The sequence below is a fragment of the Myxocyprinus asiaticus genome, chromosome 6, assembly GCF_019703515.2.
Source record: "Myxocyprinus asiaticus isolate MX2 ecotype Aquarium Trade chromosome 6, UBuf_Myxa_2, whole genome shotgun sequence".
Lineage (NCBI taxonomy): Eukaryota > Metazoa > Chordata > Actinopteri > Cypriniformes > Catostomidae > Myxocyprinus > Myxocyprinus asiaticus.
The window spans coordinates 42,693,126-42,707,902 of NC_059349.1; the positions used below are offsets into that span (position 1 = coordinate 42,693,126).

A 14,777-nucleotide genomic window follows, 5' to 3' on the forward strand; every position below is an offset into this window, starting at 1 on the left:
GGCTATTTTTTTCTGATTAACAATTTTTACTGACTCAGACACATGAAACAGAAAAGCAAACATATATACACCGAATCAGCTTTTAACCCCCATTATTCCCTTTCGCCCTCCCAATCCCCAACCCCACCCTGACCCTCAACAAATATCCCTGTGGTCCAACTTGAAAATACACACACACACACACACACACACACACATATATAAAATAATAATAAAAAAAATAGAAAAAATAAAATAAAAAAAAACACACATTTAAAACCACATTTTAAATCTCTCTCCACTTCCCCTCCCCGAGAGCCTTCCAAAAATGCCAGATAGCTGCCCCATTTTTTATTAAATAACTCCAAGTTTCCCTGCCTTCTATATGACATTTCTTCAAATGCTGCCGCCCTGCCCATCTCTATGCACCACTCCTGAAATGAGGGCGCTCCAGCTGACTTCCATTCCCTAAGGATGACTTGCCTGCCGATCATAACACTGGCTAGGACCCAATTTTTTTTATGTATTTATCCCCTATATTAATGATCGCCCCATTGCCTAAAATACAGAGTCTAAAATAAAATTTTAGTGTCCACTACATCACACACAAATCTCTGAACCCTCAACCAAAAATCTTGGATCTTAACACACCAGCAAAAAACATGGGTTGTGTCCCCATCTTCTGATTGGCATTACCAGCAGGTGGGTGTCTCTTTAAGACCAAGCCTATACAATCTAGAGGGGGTCCAATAGAATCGATGTAAAATCTTAAATTGCATAAGGCGCACCCTTGTATCTCTAGATTTAGACTTGATGTTTTTTAGAATCCTAGCCTACACTCCCTCCTCCAATACCAAGTTTAAATCTTTCTCCCATAATCTCTTGAGAGAAGTTGAAGCTCCGTCCCCCAGACTGAATTAGCAGGGAGTAATACACTGATACCTCATGACCTTTTCCAAAAGCAGTAATCACCACTTCCAGAGTATCTGCCGCTTTAGGGGGGTGTATGCTACTCCCAAAAATAGTACAAAGCAGGTGGCGCAGATGTAAATACCTAAAGAATTGAGACCTGGGGATCCAAAAATGTTGAACCACATTTTCACAGGATCTCAACACTCCACTCTCATATAAGTCACGAGCGTATTAACCTCCCTCACAATCCACTCTGTCTGGGAGAAAGGGTACTTATTAATACATAATTTTGGGTTCAGCCATATGCTCAAAGCAACATTTAAATAAGTGTCTGAATTAAACACTCTGGACACTTTTGTCCATACCGTGTGCAAATGCGAGATAACGGGGTGTAAACTTAACTTCTCTGGTTAGTTTGATAGAAAGGCTTTGCAATGATAAAATAGGGGCAAGAACTTCCTGTTCAGTACAAAACCAGGGAGTGGCTCTCTCAGGTGGAAGTGACCATTGAGCCAAATGTCTGAGACCAAATGCATAATAATAAAAAAAAATCTTGGGTAGGCCTAGACCACATTTGTCAGTCGGCCTATGCAACTTACTGAAATGTAATCTGGGACGTTTACCATTCCAAATGATGAACTTCGCTATGCTATCAAATTGCTTGAAATAAGAGAGGGGGACATCTACAAGGAGAGATTGTTGCAGGTAGTTGAATTCTGGAATACAATTCATTTAAATAACATTAACCTTCCCTGCCGGGTGCCCCTATACAGAGTAAAATAATATGAAATGAATCCATTTGTTTATACCGCCGCTACCGGATGTCTATAAAGTAACTTAATCCATCCAATAAAAGCATTCCCGAACCCGTATATTTCCAAAATCTTAAAAAGATAATCCCATTCGTCCACATCAAACGCCTTTTCGGCATCAACTGAGATGGCAGCGACCGGAGTCTGATCATTCGCCACTGACCACATGGTATTGATGAAACGCTTAATGTTATCAGAAGAGCTACGGCCCGAATAAACCCTACCCGATCATAACTTTACTTAATCGGTTAGCCGAAATTTATTGACAATATTTTAACGCCTAGCTGGATCAGGGAAATTGGACGGTAACTCTTACACTTGCTTGGATCTTTGTCCTTTTTAAGAATCAGACTGATCCAGGCTTGTGTCATGGTTGGCGGAAGCTTTCCATTCTTTAATGATTCCGTATAAACTTCTAGCAAAAGTGGAGCCAGTTCTGTAGCATAAGATCTAAAGAATTCAGTGGCAAAGCCATCTGGCCCAGGAGACTTGTCTGTAGGTAAGGCCTTAATTACCTCGCCAAGCTCCTCCAAAGTTATCCCAGAATCAAGAGAATTGTTTTGCTCAGTCATCAGTTTAGGAAGTTCTATTGGTTCCACAAAGTTTATAATATCCTCATCAGTAGACGAAGACATGGAACTATAGAGATCAAGATAGAATTCTTTAAAAACATTATTAATATCAGTGGCCGAGGTAAATATTTCACCACCAGCAGATTTCACTGAGGGAATGGTAGAAAAAGACTCTCTCTGTTTTATATATCTAGTCAGAAGCTTCCCTGCTTTGTCCCCCGACTCAAAGTATGACTGTCTTGCCCTGAATAGCCAAAACTTCACCTTCCGCGACAATATAGTATTATACCTGTTTATTTCAGTCGGGTCAATGAGGCCATTAGACGACATTCGGCACTTCAGCTCCGCCTCGGCACTTTTAATATTCCCTTCCAATTCCACGAGTCCTTGTGCTTTGGATTTTTTTGGTGAATGAGGCATACTGTATGATCCGGCCCCTATGAACCGCCTTAAGTGCCTCTCAAGCCACGTCGACAGAGGATACCGAGGACCATTTGGTCTCCATATAGACATTGATTTCAGCCTTTAGCATTTGTTGAAATTCAGGATTTTGCAAAAGGGATACATTAAAGCGGCAACTATATGATTTCTTTTTCTCCGTACCTTTAAACACACCAGGGCGTGATCTGAGACTAAAATGTTTCCAATTGAGCAATCAACAACAGATGAAATGATGGACTTAGATATAAAAAAAAAAAAAAAAAAAAAAAAATCTCTTCTAGAGTAAATCTTATGGACTGAAAATGTATAATCCCTACCAGATGGGTTCAAAAGTCTCCAAATATCTGTAAGACCAAATTTTTACACATCCTTTGAAGTGTCACTGTTGCTCTAGGTGTCTTGCACACTTTTGCTTCACTATGATCAAGGACTGAGTCCATCAAAAGATTAAAATCTCCTCCCAATATTATATCATGAGGGGTGCCAGCGGCTTGCAACATCCCTTCAAGATCTATAAAAAACCCCTGATAAATCAACGTTAGGTGCATAAATATTCACCAAAATAAGACTTTGTCACTGAATTTCAGCTAAAACAATAATGACTCTTTATTCATTCAAAAAGTTGAAAGGTGATTAAGATCTTTACAAACTTTGAAGAAATGCTGACTTGTCACAGCACCTAAAATACACACTTTCCCTTGTAGTTTCATGTACATTTTAACCTAACATCTGTACACTGGGAGAAAAGTTTTCAGACGTGTTATTTGTTGGAGTTATAAAGTGCTTATTTTTAGTGCTTTCTCTAAAAAAAATCCACTCATCACATTTACAGTGGTTTTATATGTTTTAAAGTTATGACAATTTTTGCACAGTGGGGCCCGTTGTCATGACTAGCAGTCAATAGAATTATTATTTGGTTTTTTTTCAAACACAAAAATTTGAAACAGAGCCGGAAAATGAAATCAATGAGCTACGTGTTATGATGTGGTGTGTTGCGGGCCAGGTTTAGTGGGTTGCTCTGGGCCAGAAAGTCCAGGGCCACTTTTTAGTCCCCGTCCGACCCATCTCCCATTAAAACCACCACCACTAAAAATATTAATGTTAGTATTCGACCCCACTAATCGACTAGTCTGTTGTTGGACGACTAGTCCATTAGTCGACCACAGTGATACATCCCTACTTAATATGTGCAAAATGGATGACTTTGACTGTTGGACCGCTTTTCGCTGATTTTTCAGTGTCTTGCGCAAGAGTGCAACATTTTTTAGACACCATGTCAGGTTAAAAAAAAAGAACGTCAACTTTTAAAAATCCATCTTGAGTCACCTGAGTTCTGTTTTATTTGTTGTGCTAAGACTACCTTTTTTTTTTTTAGCTCAGGACGCGTTCAGTGTGAACATCCCCTATAATGTTTCAAATTGGCTGAGCAGCAGGTTAAAAAGCAGACTGTGTTAACATTGTAGTATTAGCCAACAGTTTTTGCTGACATGAATGAAAACACAAACACATAAAACCAAAAGCACTGGGGAGAAAGTGACCCTGCCAGCCGAAAACCAATAAGTGCAAAGTCTGTCCACTCGGCCAGACAAAACACTAGCCAAACACTCCCACACAGATGGGAGATCACCAAGGTCTGAAGTTCTAGTAAAGTTCCTCCGGGATATCCCTGTAAAACAAGCACTACCGTACATACAGTATACCACAGTACAAGCCTAATATAAGACACACACAAAAATAAGAATGATTTAAACATGCACAAATGTTGGAGTGTTAAAGTTTGGGGTAAGTTCTTCTAAAATGTGATTTGAACATGGCAGCTACCATGAAGGGGCGACTCACCTTATGTAGAAAAAAAAGCTCTTTCTAAGACCACTGATATGAATGGAGTATGCATCGCATAATAGTGTACATCATTTAGAACTAGGGATGTCCCGATACCATTTTTTTGAGAATGAGTACAAATACCAATACTTTTTTTCAGTACTCGCCGATAACGAGTCCAATACCTGTTTTTTTTTTCATTAAAATTGTGTTTAAATAAATAAATGAATTAAAACTTTAATCAAATGAAAGTAAACAAATTTTCAACATGAAATTGTTTTATTTTTATCAAATTTAGTGATTTTAAACAGAACCACACAGCACAATCCTAAATACAATATTGGAGTTATTTTTGTCAAATAAAGTGCTGCATAATAGAGCATCACTGAATGTTTACGTAATGACATTTGTACGTCAGATGGTATCGGTTTTTACGAGTACGAGTACAGGTACATCAGACCCGATTCCGATACCAGTATCGGTATCGGTGCATCCCAATTTAGAACATTTGTCACAACCATTATTCATTTCTTTAGGTGCAAAAGTGGAACAAAATTACTTGGTTCATCTTTAAAATGTATAAACATGTGGATCCTGATAAAAACTGCTTGCTATGTTGCTTGCTATGTTCCTCATTTGTAAGTCGCTTTGGATAAAAGTGTCTGCTAAATGACTAAATATAAATGTAAAAAAAAAAAAAAAAAAAAGAATAAACCACACAGAAAGACCATCATTAAGTGTCTTCTGTCCATCTGCCAGATCTGAGGTGTGTTAAATGTGTTGTGAGATGTCTGCAGTGGCGTTAATCAACGCTTATTATGGAGCTTTACGACTCAAGCCCAGCAGAAATTGAAGCACAACCAGACTCTGGCATTTAGAGGTGTTGCATCCTAAAATTCCATCCCCATTGCCAAGACACCAATCCCACAAAATCCCTGGATTAGCCCTCAACCATTCCCGGGATTAGAGGATTAGACTGTTATATTCCATTATCTACCCCTACACTATAGGAGGATTCCTCACTGTCTTGGTTCAGAGCAGAAGGTGTGGGAAATGCAGGCCTACAGACTAAAGACAAACCCCTTCACACACAGTACATGCCTCTACAGATCTGTGACCCAACAAGGGAGCAAAGGGATCAAAATAAGAACATGATAAATCACTGAACTCAAGGACACCCTAGTAGCCGCAAAGACCTGGCACACATGATACTGCAGCTCTCTGACACACACACACACACACACACACAGGAAGACAGAGGAAAACAACAGCTTTAAAGACCCCATTATATTAAAAAAATAGTTTTGTGGAGTTTTAGTCTATGTCTATCAGTACTGAAGCCATCAGTTCACAAAAAAACTTAGAATCTAAAATTTCATCTTTCTTTCTGGGAAAATTTACCAAAACTTTTATGACTCATGCTGCAGTACACAGTCTAATCAAATCTAATCAAATGTTTGGCAGAATGACCACTCTCTTTCATTGTACGGAAAAAAATATGCAGCGAAAGTGAATGGTGACTAAAGGTGGGAGTACACGGTTCGATTTTCGGCTGTCGTGCAAGCTCCCGGCCATTTTTATTCCAGTCGGGAGAGATCGCGTGGAAATCGCCGGTGCTCGTGTGGAGTTACGAGCGGAGCCAAGCGGCTTACGAGCAGCTAACGACCTCCCGATAGTTTTTTATTTGGCAATCTACCTGAAGTTGACCAATCAAGAAATCAATGACATGATCAATGTAAACTGAGTGTTCATGAAGCTTTTACACATTTGGAGAAAATGGTCGTGTTAAAACTGTGTTTTCCCATATTATTCACGACCACATCACTGAAAAGGATTGTACAGAAATGTCATGCTGTTCTCTGCTCTTCAAACAAATCATTTGCCATACAGGTTGCACTAGAAAACAACCTTTATCACTCTGATGGACTTGCATTAATTTATGTACTAGGGCTTCATTTAGGGGGATATAGCATCTGTTAAAATTGTATATACAAGATAGTGGATATGTGATAGATTTGTTTAACTCCCCAAGCGCATGTAAGGTGAAACCAAGGACTTCTAGGCTGAAAGTTCTACTTGTTAAATCAACCACTGTGCTAAAAAAATATTTTTAACTTAGCTGTGTGCAGTTTTAAAGTGCATACACATGGACAAGACCTCACGTATCTTCTTCAGATTGTCTGCTATCAACATGCAAGCAGTGACACAGATGAGAAGGATGTAGCCTACATCTAAAGCTGAATAATACAGGTAGCCTATACTCCACTAAAATAACTCTGAATTCTGCTCTAAACATAATGTTTGTGCTTAGATTAAATCCAAGTATAACCGTCAGAAATGGTGCGTGCTCTTTCTTTTTAATCTTGTACATTTTGTGCACTTTATATATATATATATACACACAGTATCTCACAGAAGTGAGTACACCCCTCACATTTTAGTAAATATTTTATTATATCTTTTCATGTGACAACACTGAAGAAATGACACTTTGCTACAATGTAAAGTAGTGAGTGTACAGCTTGTATAACAGTGTAAATTTGCTGTCCCCTCAAAATAACTCAACACACAGCCATTAATGTCTAAACCGCTGGCAACAAAAGTGAGTACACCCCTAAGTGAAAATGTCCAAATTGGGCACAATTAGCCATTTTCCCTCCCCGGTGTCATGTGATTCGTTAGTGTTACAAGGTCTCAGGTGTGAATGGGGAGCAGGTGTGTTAAATTTGGTGTTATCGCTCTCACTCTCTCATACTGGTCACTGGAAGTTCAACATGGCAACTCATGGCAAAGAACTCTCTGAGGATCTGAAAAAAAGAATTGTTGCTCTACATAAAGATGGCCTAGGCTATAAGAAGATTGCCAAGACCCTGAAACCGAGCTGCAGCACGGTGGCCAAGACCATACAGCGGTTTAACAGGACAGGTTCCACTCAGAACAGGCCTCGCCATGGTCGACCAAAGAAGTTGAGTGCACGTGCTCAGCGTCATATCCAGAGGTTGTCTTTGGGAAATAGACGTATAAGTGCTGCCAGCATTGCTGCAGAGGTTGAAGGGGTGGGGGGTCAGCCTGTCAGTGCTCAGACCATACACCGCACACTGCATCAAATTGGTCTGCATGGCTGTCGTCCCAGAAGGAAGCCTCTTCTAAAGATGATGCACAAGAAAGCCCGCAAACAGTTTGCTGAAGACAAGCAGACTAAGGACATGGATTACTGGAACCATGTCCTATGGTCTGATGAGACCAAGATAAACTTATTTGGTTCAGATGGTGTCAAGCGTGTGTGGCGGCAACCGGGTGAGGAGCACAAAGACAAGTGTGTCTTGCCTACAGTCAAGCATGGTGGTGGGAGTGACATGGTCTGGGGCTGCATGAGTGCTGCCGGCACTGTGGAGCTACAGTTCATTAAGGGAACCATGAATGCCAACATGTACTGTGACATACTGAAGCAGAGCATGATCCCCTCCCTTCGGAGACTGGGCCGCAGAGCAGTATTCCAACATGATAACGACCCCAAACACACCTCCAAGACGACAACTGCCTTGCTAAAGAAGCGGAGGGTAAAGGTGATGGACTGGCCAAGCATGTCTCCAGACCTAAACCCTATTGAGCATCTGTGGGGCATCCTCAAACGGAAGGTGGAGGAGCGCAAGGTCTCTAACATCCATCAGTTCCGTGATGTCGTCATGGAGGAGTGGAAGAGGACTCCAGTGGCAACCTGTGAAGCTCTGGTGAACTCCATGCCCAAGAGGGTTAAGGCAGTGCTGGAAAATAATGGTGGCCACACAAAATATTGACACTCTGGGCCCAATTTGGACATTTTCACTTAGGGGTGTACTCACTTTTGTTGCCAGCGGTTTAGACATTAATGGCTGTGTGTTGAGTTATTTTGAGGGGACAGCAAATTTACACTGTTATACAAGCTGTACACTCACTACTTTACATTGTAGCAAAGTGTCATTTCTTCAGTGTTGTCACATGAAAAGATATAATAAAATATTTACTAAAATGTGAGGGGTGTACTCACTTCTGTGAGATACTAATATATATATATATATATATATATATATATATATATATATAACACACACATATATACATATATATACATATATATACACACACATATATACATATATATACATATATATACACACACACACACACACACTCTACCGGTCAAAAGTTTTGAAACATTTGACTGAAATGTTTCTCATGATCTTAAAAATCTTTTGATCTGTATGCTTAAATATCTGAAATTAGTTTTGTAGACAAAAATATAATTGTGCCACTATATTAATTTATTTCATTATAAAACTACAATTTAATTAAAAAAAATAAGTTTTTGAAATTGATGACTTGGACCAAATAATAAAGAAAAGTAGCCAATAAGTGCCCAACATGGATGGGAACTCCTTCAATACTGTTTAAAAAGCATCCCAGGGTGATACCTCAAGAAGTTGGTTGAGAAAATGGCAAGAGTACATTTCTGCAAATTCTAGGCAAAGGGTGACTACTGTGAAGATGCTAAAATATAACACAGTTTTATTTGGGATTTTGTTTAGTCACAACATAATTCCCATAGTTCCATTTATGTTATTCCATAGTTTCAATGACTTTACTATTATTCTAAAATGTGAAGAAAAAAAATTATAATGAAGAATAAGTGTTTCAAAATTTTTGACCGGTAGTGTATACATATATATATATATATTTATTATTTCTTTTTATCTGCAGATGAGTTTTCAGCTAATGCAGCCCCTGGCCATGCCAGTCTTCTTTTTTATTTCTAATTGCAAGTTACAAGGAATGAAAGCAATGTCCTCCTCTGGCTTTATGTCTTATAATGATAAATAGCACAAAAATTAGTGCGATTGCTCCAGAATTCACCAGGTCCTAAAGTCGTGTCGTGTATGATTGCACCTGTTCGATTTTCAGTTAAACTGACTCTTAACGTGTGCAGGGGCTCACGACCTCCCGAGTGTAAGGACTCTGTGTACGCCCAGCTTAAGGCTAACATTTTTCCTAACATCTCCTTTTGTGTCAAACGGGTTTGAAATGACATGAGAGCGAGTAGATGATGACAGAATTATTTTTGGGTGAACAATCCCTTTCAGCAGATAAAGGAAATCTTCACAAATGCAGATTGAAAAAAAGGGTATTTTCCCCCATTCTGATCTGAAAATTATCTGTTGGTTTGGAAAATATTTAATATTTGCACTTCGAATGAAAAGGCTGCTCATATTTAATCATGTTTAACCAAGTCATTTAAACAAGTAATACATTTAAGATCAATGAGCGTCAGCATGCATGAGGTGTTTGTGATTAGCTATTAGTAAAACTGTAAATCACATCCTAGAGGGGAATACATTTCCTCTGGAAACATTTTAGTCAAATATTTGTTTAGGGTTTTACAAGTGTGATATTGATTGGAAGAATAAAATGGGCTCTTTTTCCTTGCAGATGTTGACTTAACTCCTTACACTAAGCAGATCTCTGAGTTTGTGTATGACGCGCTCTCCGCTGTCTTCTCTTTAAACGACACCAGTCAAGTTCAACTACAGATAGACAACAGGTCAGGGCCTCTGAACTAACCCTGATACTGTTAATTACCAAATCACATTCTCTCTTTATCTCTGTCTGTCCATCTTTGCTACACATGGGTTTACCAAAAGTCATCTGATTGTAATTTAGCCAATAGAACTGGCCTCAGTCAGCACAGCAAGACAAACGACACAAAATATACTCTGTATGTTTACGTGCACTTTAAGAGTCAGATTTCAGTGAGACTAACTCAATAATTATTTTTAAAATGTCATGCAAACACTTTAACAGACTAAAATTGTAAAAAAATAAATAAATAAATAAATAAAACAATTGGCGAAGCTGGACTAACAGACCTAAATAACACAACTGTAGCTTGGCTTTATCCAGCATATAGCCTATACACAGTAATCGAACCACAATTGGCTTTCGTATTGTGAGTGTGCTCCAAAAGACAGGGATGACCTGTATACATGTACACGTCTTCAGCTAATGTTCTTCCTTTAAATATTTGATTATGCATTGTGTTATGTTTACTTGGACTACAAAAAAACCTGCTGGATCTCGATTATAACTGTGCATGTAAACGTACTGTCTGATATGATACACAATTCAATCCTATCATCACCATTCTGTTATGTTTATACTTTCAGACAGAGTGATAGTTGTTTATTGTAAATGTTTATTCGTATAGTAAATGTATAAAGTTTTCGGTTTGTTTTTACAAGCTGAGAGATTTATTGTCTGTGGTAATAGAAAGCGCACCACAAATGCTTAAATTGAAGTATGTAATTTCTGTGCACTAGCGCCACCAAACGGAATTGCAAAAATAAATGTTTTTTTCAGAACAGCTTTCTGAATATGCCCCGTCTGCCGTTGGTCAAACAAAGAGATAGTCTCGCCCCCAATTTACGCCATTGGTTGAGTAACATTGTTGGGGCGGGTCTAAGCAGGTCGCTCAAAACAAACCGAGCAATTGCCATAGCACCACAGAAACAGTGCTTACAGTTTTCGAGAAAATTAACCTATGAATGGCTTACTTATAGTTGTCTCTGCATATTAAGCTGGGATAGAAGAAAGTATTTTAACACAGAAAAAGTTACATATTTCAGCTTTAATTTGATTAGCTTCCGACTCCTCTGGACTGAGTTGCCATTAGGATAAAAAAATAAATATGCACTAGGGCTGGGCAATATGTAAAAAATATTTTTGTGATAACTGGCTTAAAAAATATTGCAATATCCAATTGCATCTTCAACCCCCCTGCCGAAGGTCGGTGAATTTTTTTGCTTTATTTTGCTTTAAATATTTAATTCATTTATTGAAACACAAAAAACATAAACAGAAGACATTTCCAAATTCAAATTGCACTTTAAACTAAACGTGATCAAAAAATTGCCAAATCCAAACATTTACCATCTCCAATGGCTCCATTTGCATCACAGAATCTGCAATGCATGCCAACCGCGAGGAAATAAAGTGAACTCATTCTCATAGATGACATTATTCTTGCAAACAGTTTTCAGATGAAAGAGTGAAAACTCTTTACATGCGTTGTTCCACAAGACAGGCTTGTGCTGCACGCAGACATGCATGTGTTCCACGAGACAGGCTCATGCTGTACGCCTCTGAACAAACAGCGAATCAGACACAAGCATTGACGGCTTTTCTTTTGTCTGTTTTTAAAAATATTATAAAAGTGTGTATCTTCAAGCGCATGTCTTTGTGACTAACAACATTTCTTGTCATGTTCCACTCCGAGACAGGTCGCCCGCCTGTTGCGGGTAGATGAGCAAAATTACCCATGCATGAAATACATTTGGATGAGGAGCTTGCGAACTGGTTTCAGCCTCGACACATTTGGCAGGTGGAGGGCACTAGTTTCACACCCTGGCCACGGTTTAATATATTTGGCGACTTCCCAGATCCATGGTTTTGCCATTTCCCGATATTGTCGATCATCATCTATTCGCAGTCGGCATCGGGATCTTTGTAAGACATTGTCTATATACGATTACATCGTCATATTGCCCAGCCCTAATATGCACTATACAGAGTTAACAACCCCTATAGACTCTCATTTTAACATCTGTGTTGGCATCTGTGTAACCTACAAGACATTTTCAGTCAAACTGTTCTAAGCTGTCCATCTCTGATTCCCACTCAGATTCTCACCCGCAGGCATTCTGGCACTGCAACAACAACAACAACAGACATTTAATTATGTCTTTCACTGTTACTGAAATATTACATCTGTGAATGCAAAGCATTCAGTATGTTAATCATATTACATGTCTGTCAACGCAAATTAAAGAAGCCGTGCAAATCGGTGTTTGTCGAGACACCGTACGGCTGCTCTGTGAAACTCCCTGTTGAAAACAACGGCGTAAACAACAGCGCAAACTCACACATGTAAACACACAACGCATCTAACACACACTAATTCATGTGAAAATTCACTATTCAGCTCAAGTTAGCCTTTCACTATGTGCTAATGGAGCATCTTCAAAATAGTGGACGGTGCATCCTATGGTGCTTTGGTAAGCAAATTTGACGTCTGTCATTCAGTCTTCCGATCACACCGGAAAACATAACATCACAAACTCATTCGCAATCCCATTTGACGGGAGGTTGAGGATCAGCCCCGCCCACCCAGAGCACATCCCATTTGGGTGGGAGGGCTTAACCTCAACATTTTGTCCAGAGCACAATCCGATTGAATAAGAGCTTGAGGCTCATCCCCGCCCACCCAGACCACCTTAAAGTAAAAGATTGGCAGGTTTGCCTGTCACTCACATAGTCATGAAAGGCCTTGGCCTCACTGGAGTGCTCGCAGGTCTCACGGCGGTCTGGAGCGGCACAGTACAAATCCCAGAATACACTGAAATAGCAAAAAGAATGGGAAAGTTAAATGCAATCATACAGGTACAAATGAATACAAACACCAAACATAATTGCAAGAGTAATGTTCTTGTTTTTGAATGTTTTCAAAGTGGTTTCCAGAAAACCCTCCTGTCTGAAATTGGTAACCCAAACAAATAGTCCTGCCCTAAACTCACAAAACTGGTTGGGATTCTCAAATCAACAGAGCGATGTTTTGATAGCACCACAGATTTCACAGTTTTAAAATTAACCCACAAATGGCCTACTTTTTGTTGTCTCTGCACATTCAGCTGGGATTTTAACAGAAAAAAAATTACACACATCATCTTGAAGTAAAGCTTGATTAATCTTTAGGAAAGTTACGTTACTACAGTGCCACCTTGGTTAAAATAAAAAGTCCAAACAAAGTTGAGTTGTGTCCGTGAGATAGATCCACTCACACACTTTTAAATGCTCCGACCCGCTTGGCACAAGCAGAAGGTAACAGATCAATTAAGCCAGGGATTTTCTCAATTAAGAGCCTTCAGGTCCTACAGGGCTGTTTGGAAGGGGGACAAGGTTTGCTTCCAAATGGCATTTTAATTACTGCACTGAAACTAAGTACCTGTTTAACTGGCCCAAAATAGATCGCTCCTGGTCTTTAGATATCGATTTAATGGATAACCTATAAAATCTCCTGAAAGAATGCCAGCCAGCGGTAAGGCTAAAGACTAACCACTGCCATGCGACAAAAGCCTGACTATTACACTACCAAGACAACACAAATAGCAGCAAAAATCTGCTTAAAACAACACAAGCATGTTTTCTAATTTAATACATTTTTAATAAAACATATATTATGAGCGTTAACAATTTGAAGTTTAAAATTGAATATGAATTTTAGCATTTCTTAGTAGCTGGTATGTCCCCCTTGCTTTAACGACAACATGCAATCAAGCTAGCATGAAGTCCTCAAGTTTGTGCAAAACCTGATGATCCATTTTATTCTAAAATGATTTGAGAATGTTACAAAGACCATCTTATGTTCTTTAATGGAAGCAAGGAAATCTGGCGTTTTGTATAAAGGCATAGCAGGGTCAATGTCACAAATGTAGTTATTTGATTAGTGACCTAGCAATAGTGCAGAATCTTAATTTCTAAATCTAATTTACAGTTGTTCTCAAAAGTTTGCAAACCCTTGGAGAACTGGTAATATATGTACCATTTTTAAAGAAAACATGAATGAGCAGGCAAAACACATTTCTTATGGGATTCATATTCAACTGTAGGTTATAACAGAATGGCACAATAATAAAACAAAACATGACAAAAAGAAAAAAATGAAATGACCCCTGTTCAATAGTCTGCATACCCTTAGTTCTTAATACTGTGTATTGCTCCCTTTAGCATCAATGACAGCGTGCAGTCTTTTGTAATAGTTGTCTATGAGGCCCCAAATTCTTGCAGGTGGTATAGCTGCCCATTCATCTTGGCAAAATGTCTCCAGGTCATGCAAAGTCTTTGGTCGTCTTGCATGAATCGCACGTTTGAGATCTCCCCAGAGTGGCTCGATGATATTAAGGTCAGAAGACTGTGATGCCACTCCAGAACCTTCACCTTTTTCTGCTGTAACCACTGGAGGGTCAACTTGGCCTTGTGCTTAGGGTCATTGTCGTGCTGGAAAGTCCAAGAGCGTCCCATGCGCAGCTTTCGTGCAGAAGAATGCAAATTGTCTGCCAGTATTTTCTGATAACATGCTGCATTCATCTTGCCATCAATTTTCACAAGATTCCCCCGTGACTTTAGAGCTCACACACCCCCAAAATATCAGTGA

At 39.1% G+C, this 14,777-nt stretch overlaps 1 protein-coding gene across 2 annotated transcripts in view; it reads right to left on the reverse strand.

Moving 5' to 3' along the window:
- The window catches only part of LOC127441923 (single-stranded DNA-binding protein 3-like), a 140,992-nt gene that overhangs the window by 83,157 nt on the left and 43,058 nt on the right, over positions 1-14,777 (reverse strand). For both annotated transcript variants that reach the window (XM_051699497.1, XM_051699496.1), the window contains exon 4: positions 12,878-12,962. In XM_051699497.1, the coding sequence (XP_051555457.1) occupies positions 12,878-12,962 (85 nt within the window). The remainder of the gene's footprint in view (positions 1-12,877; positions 12,963-14,777) is intronic.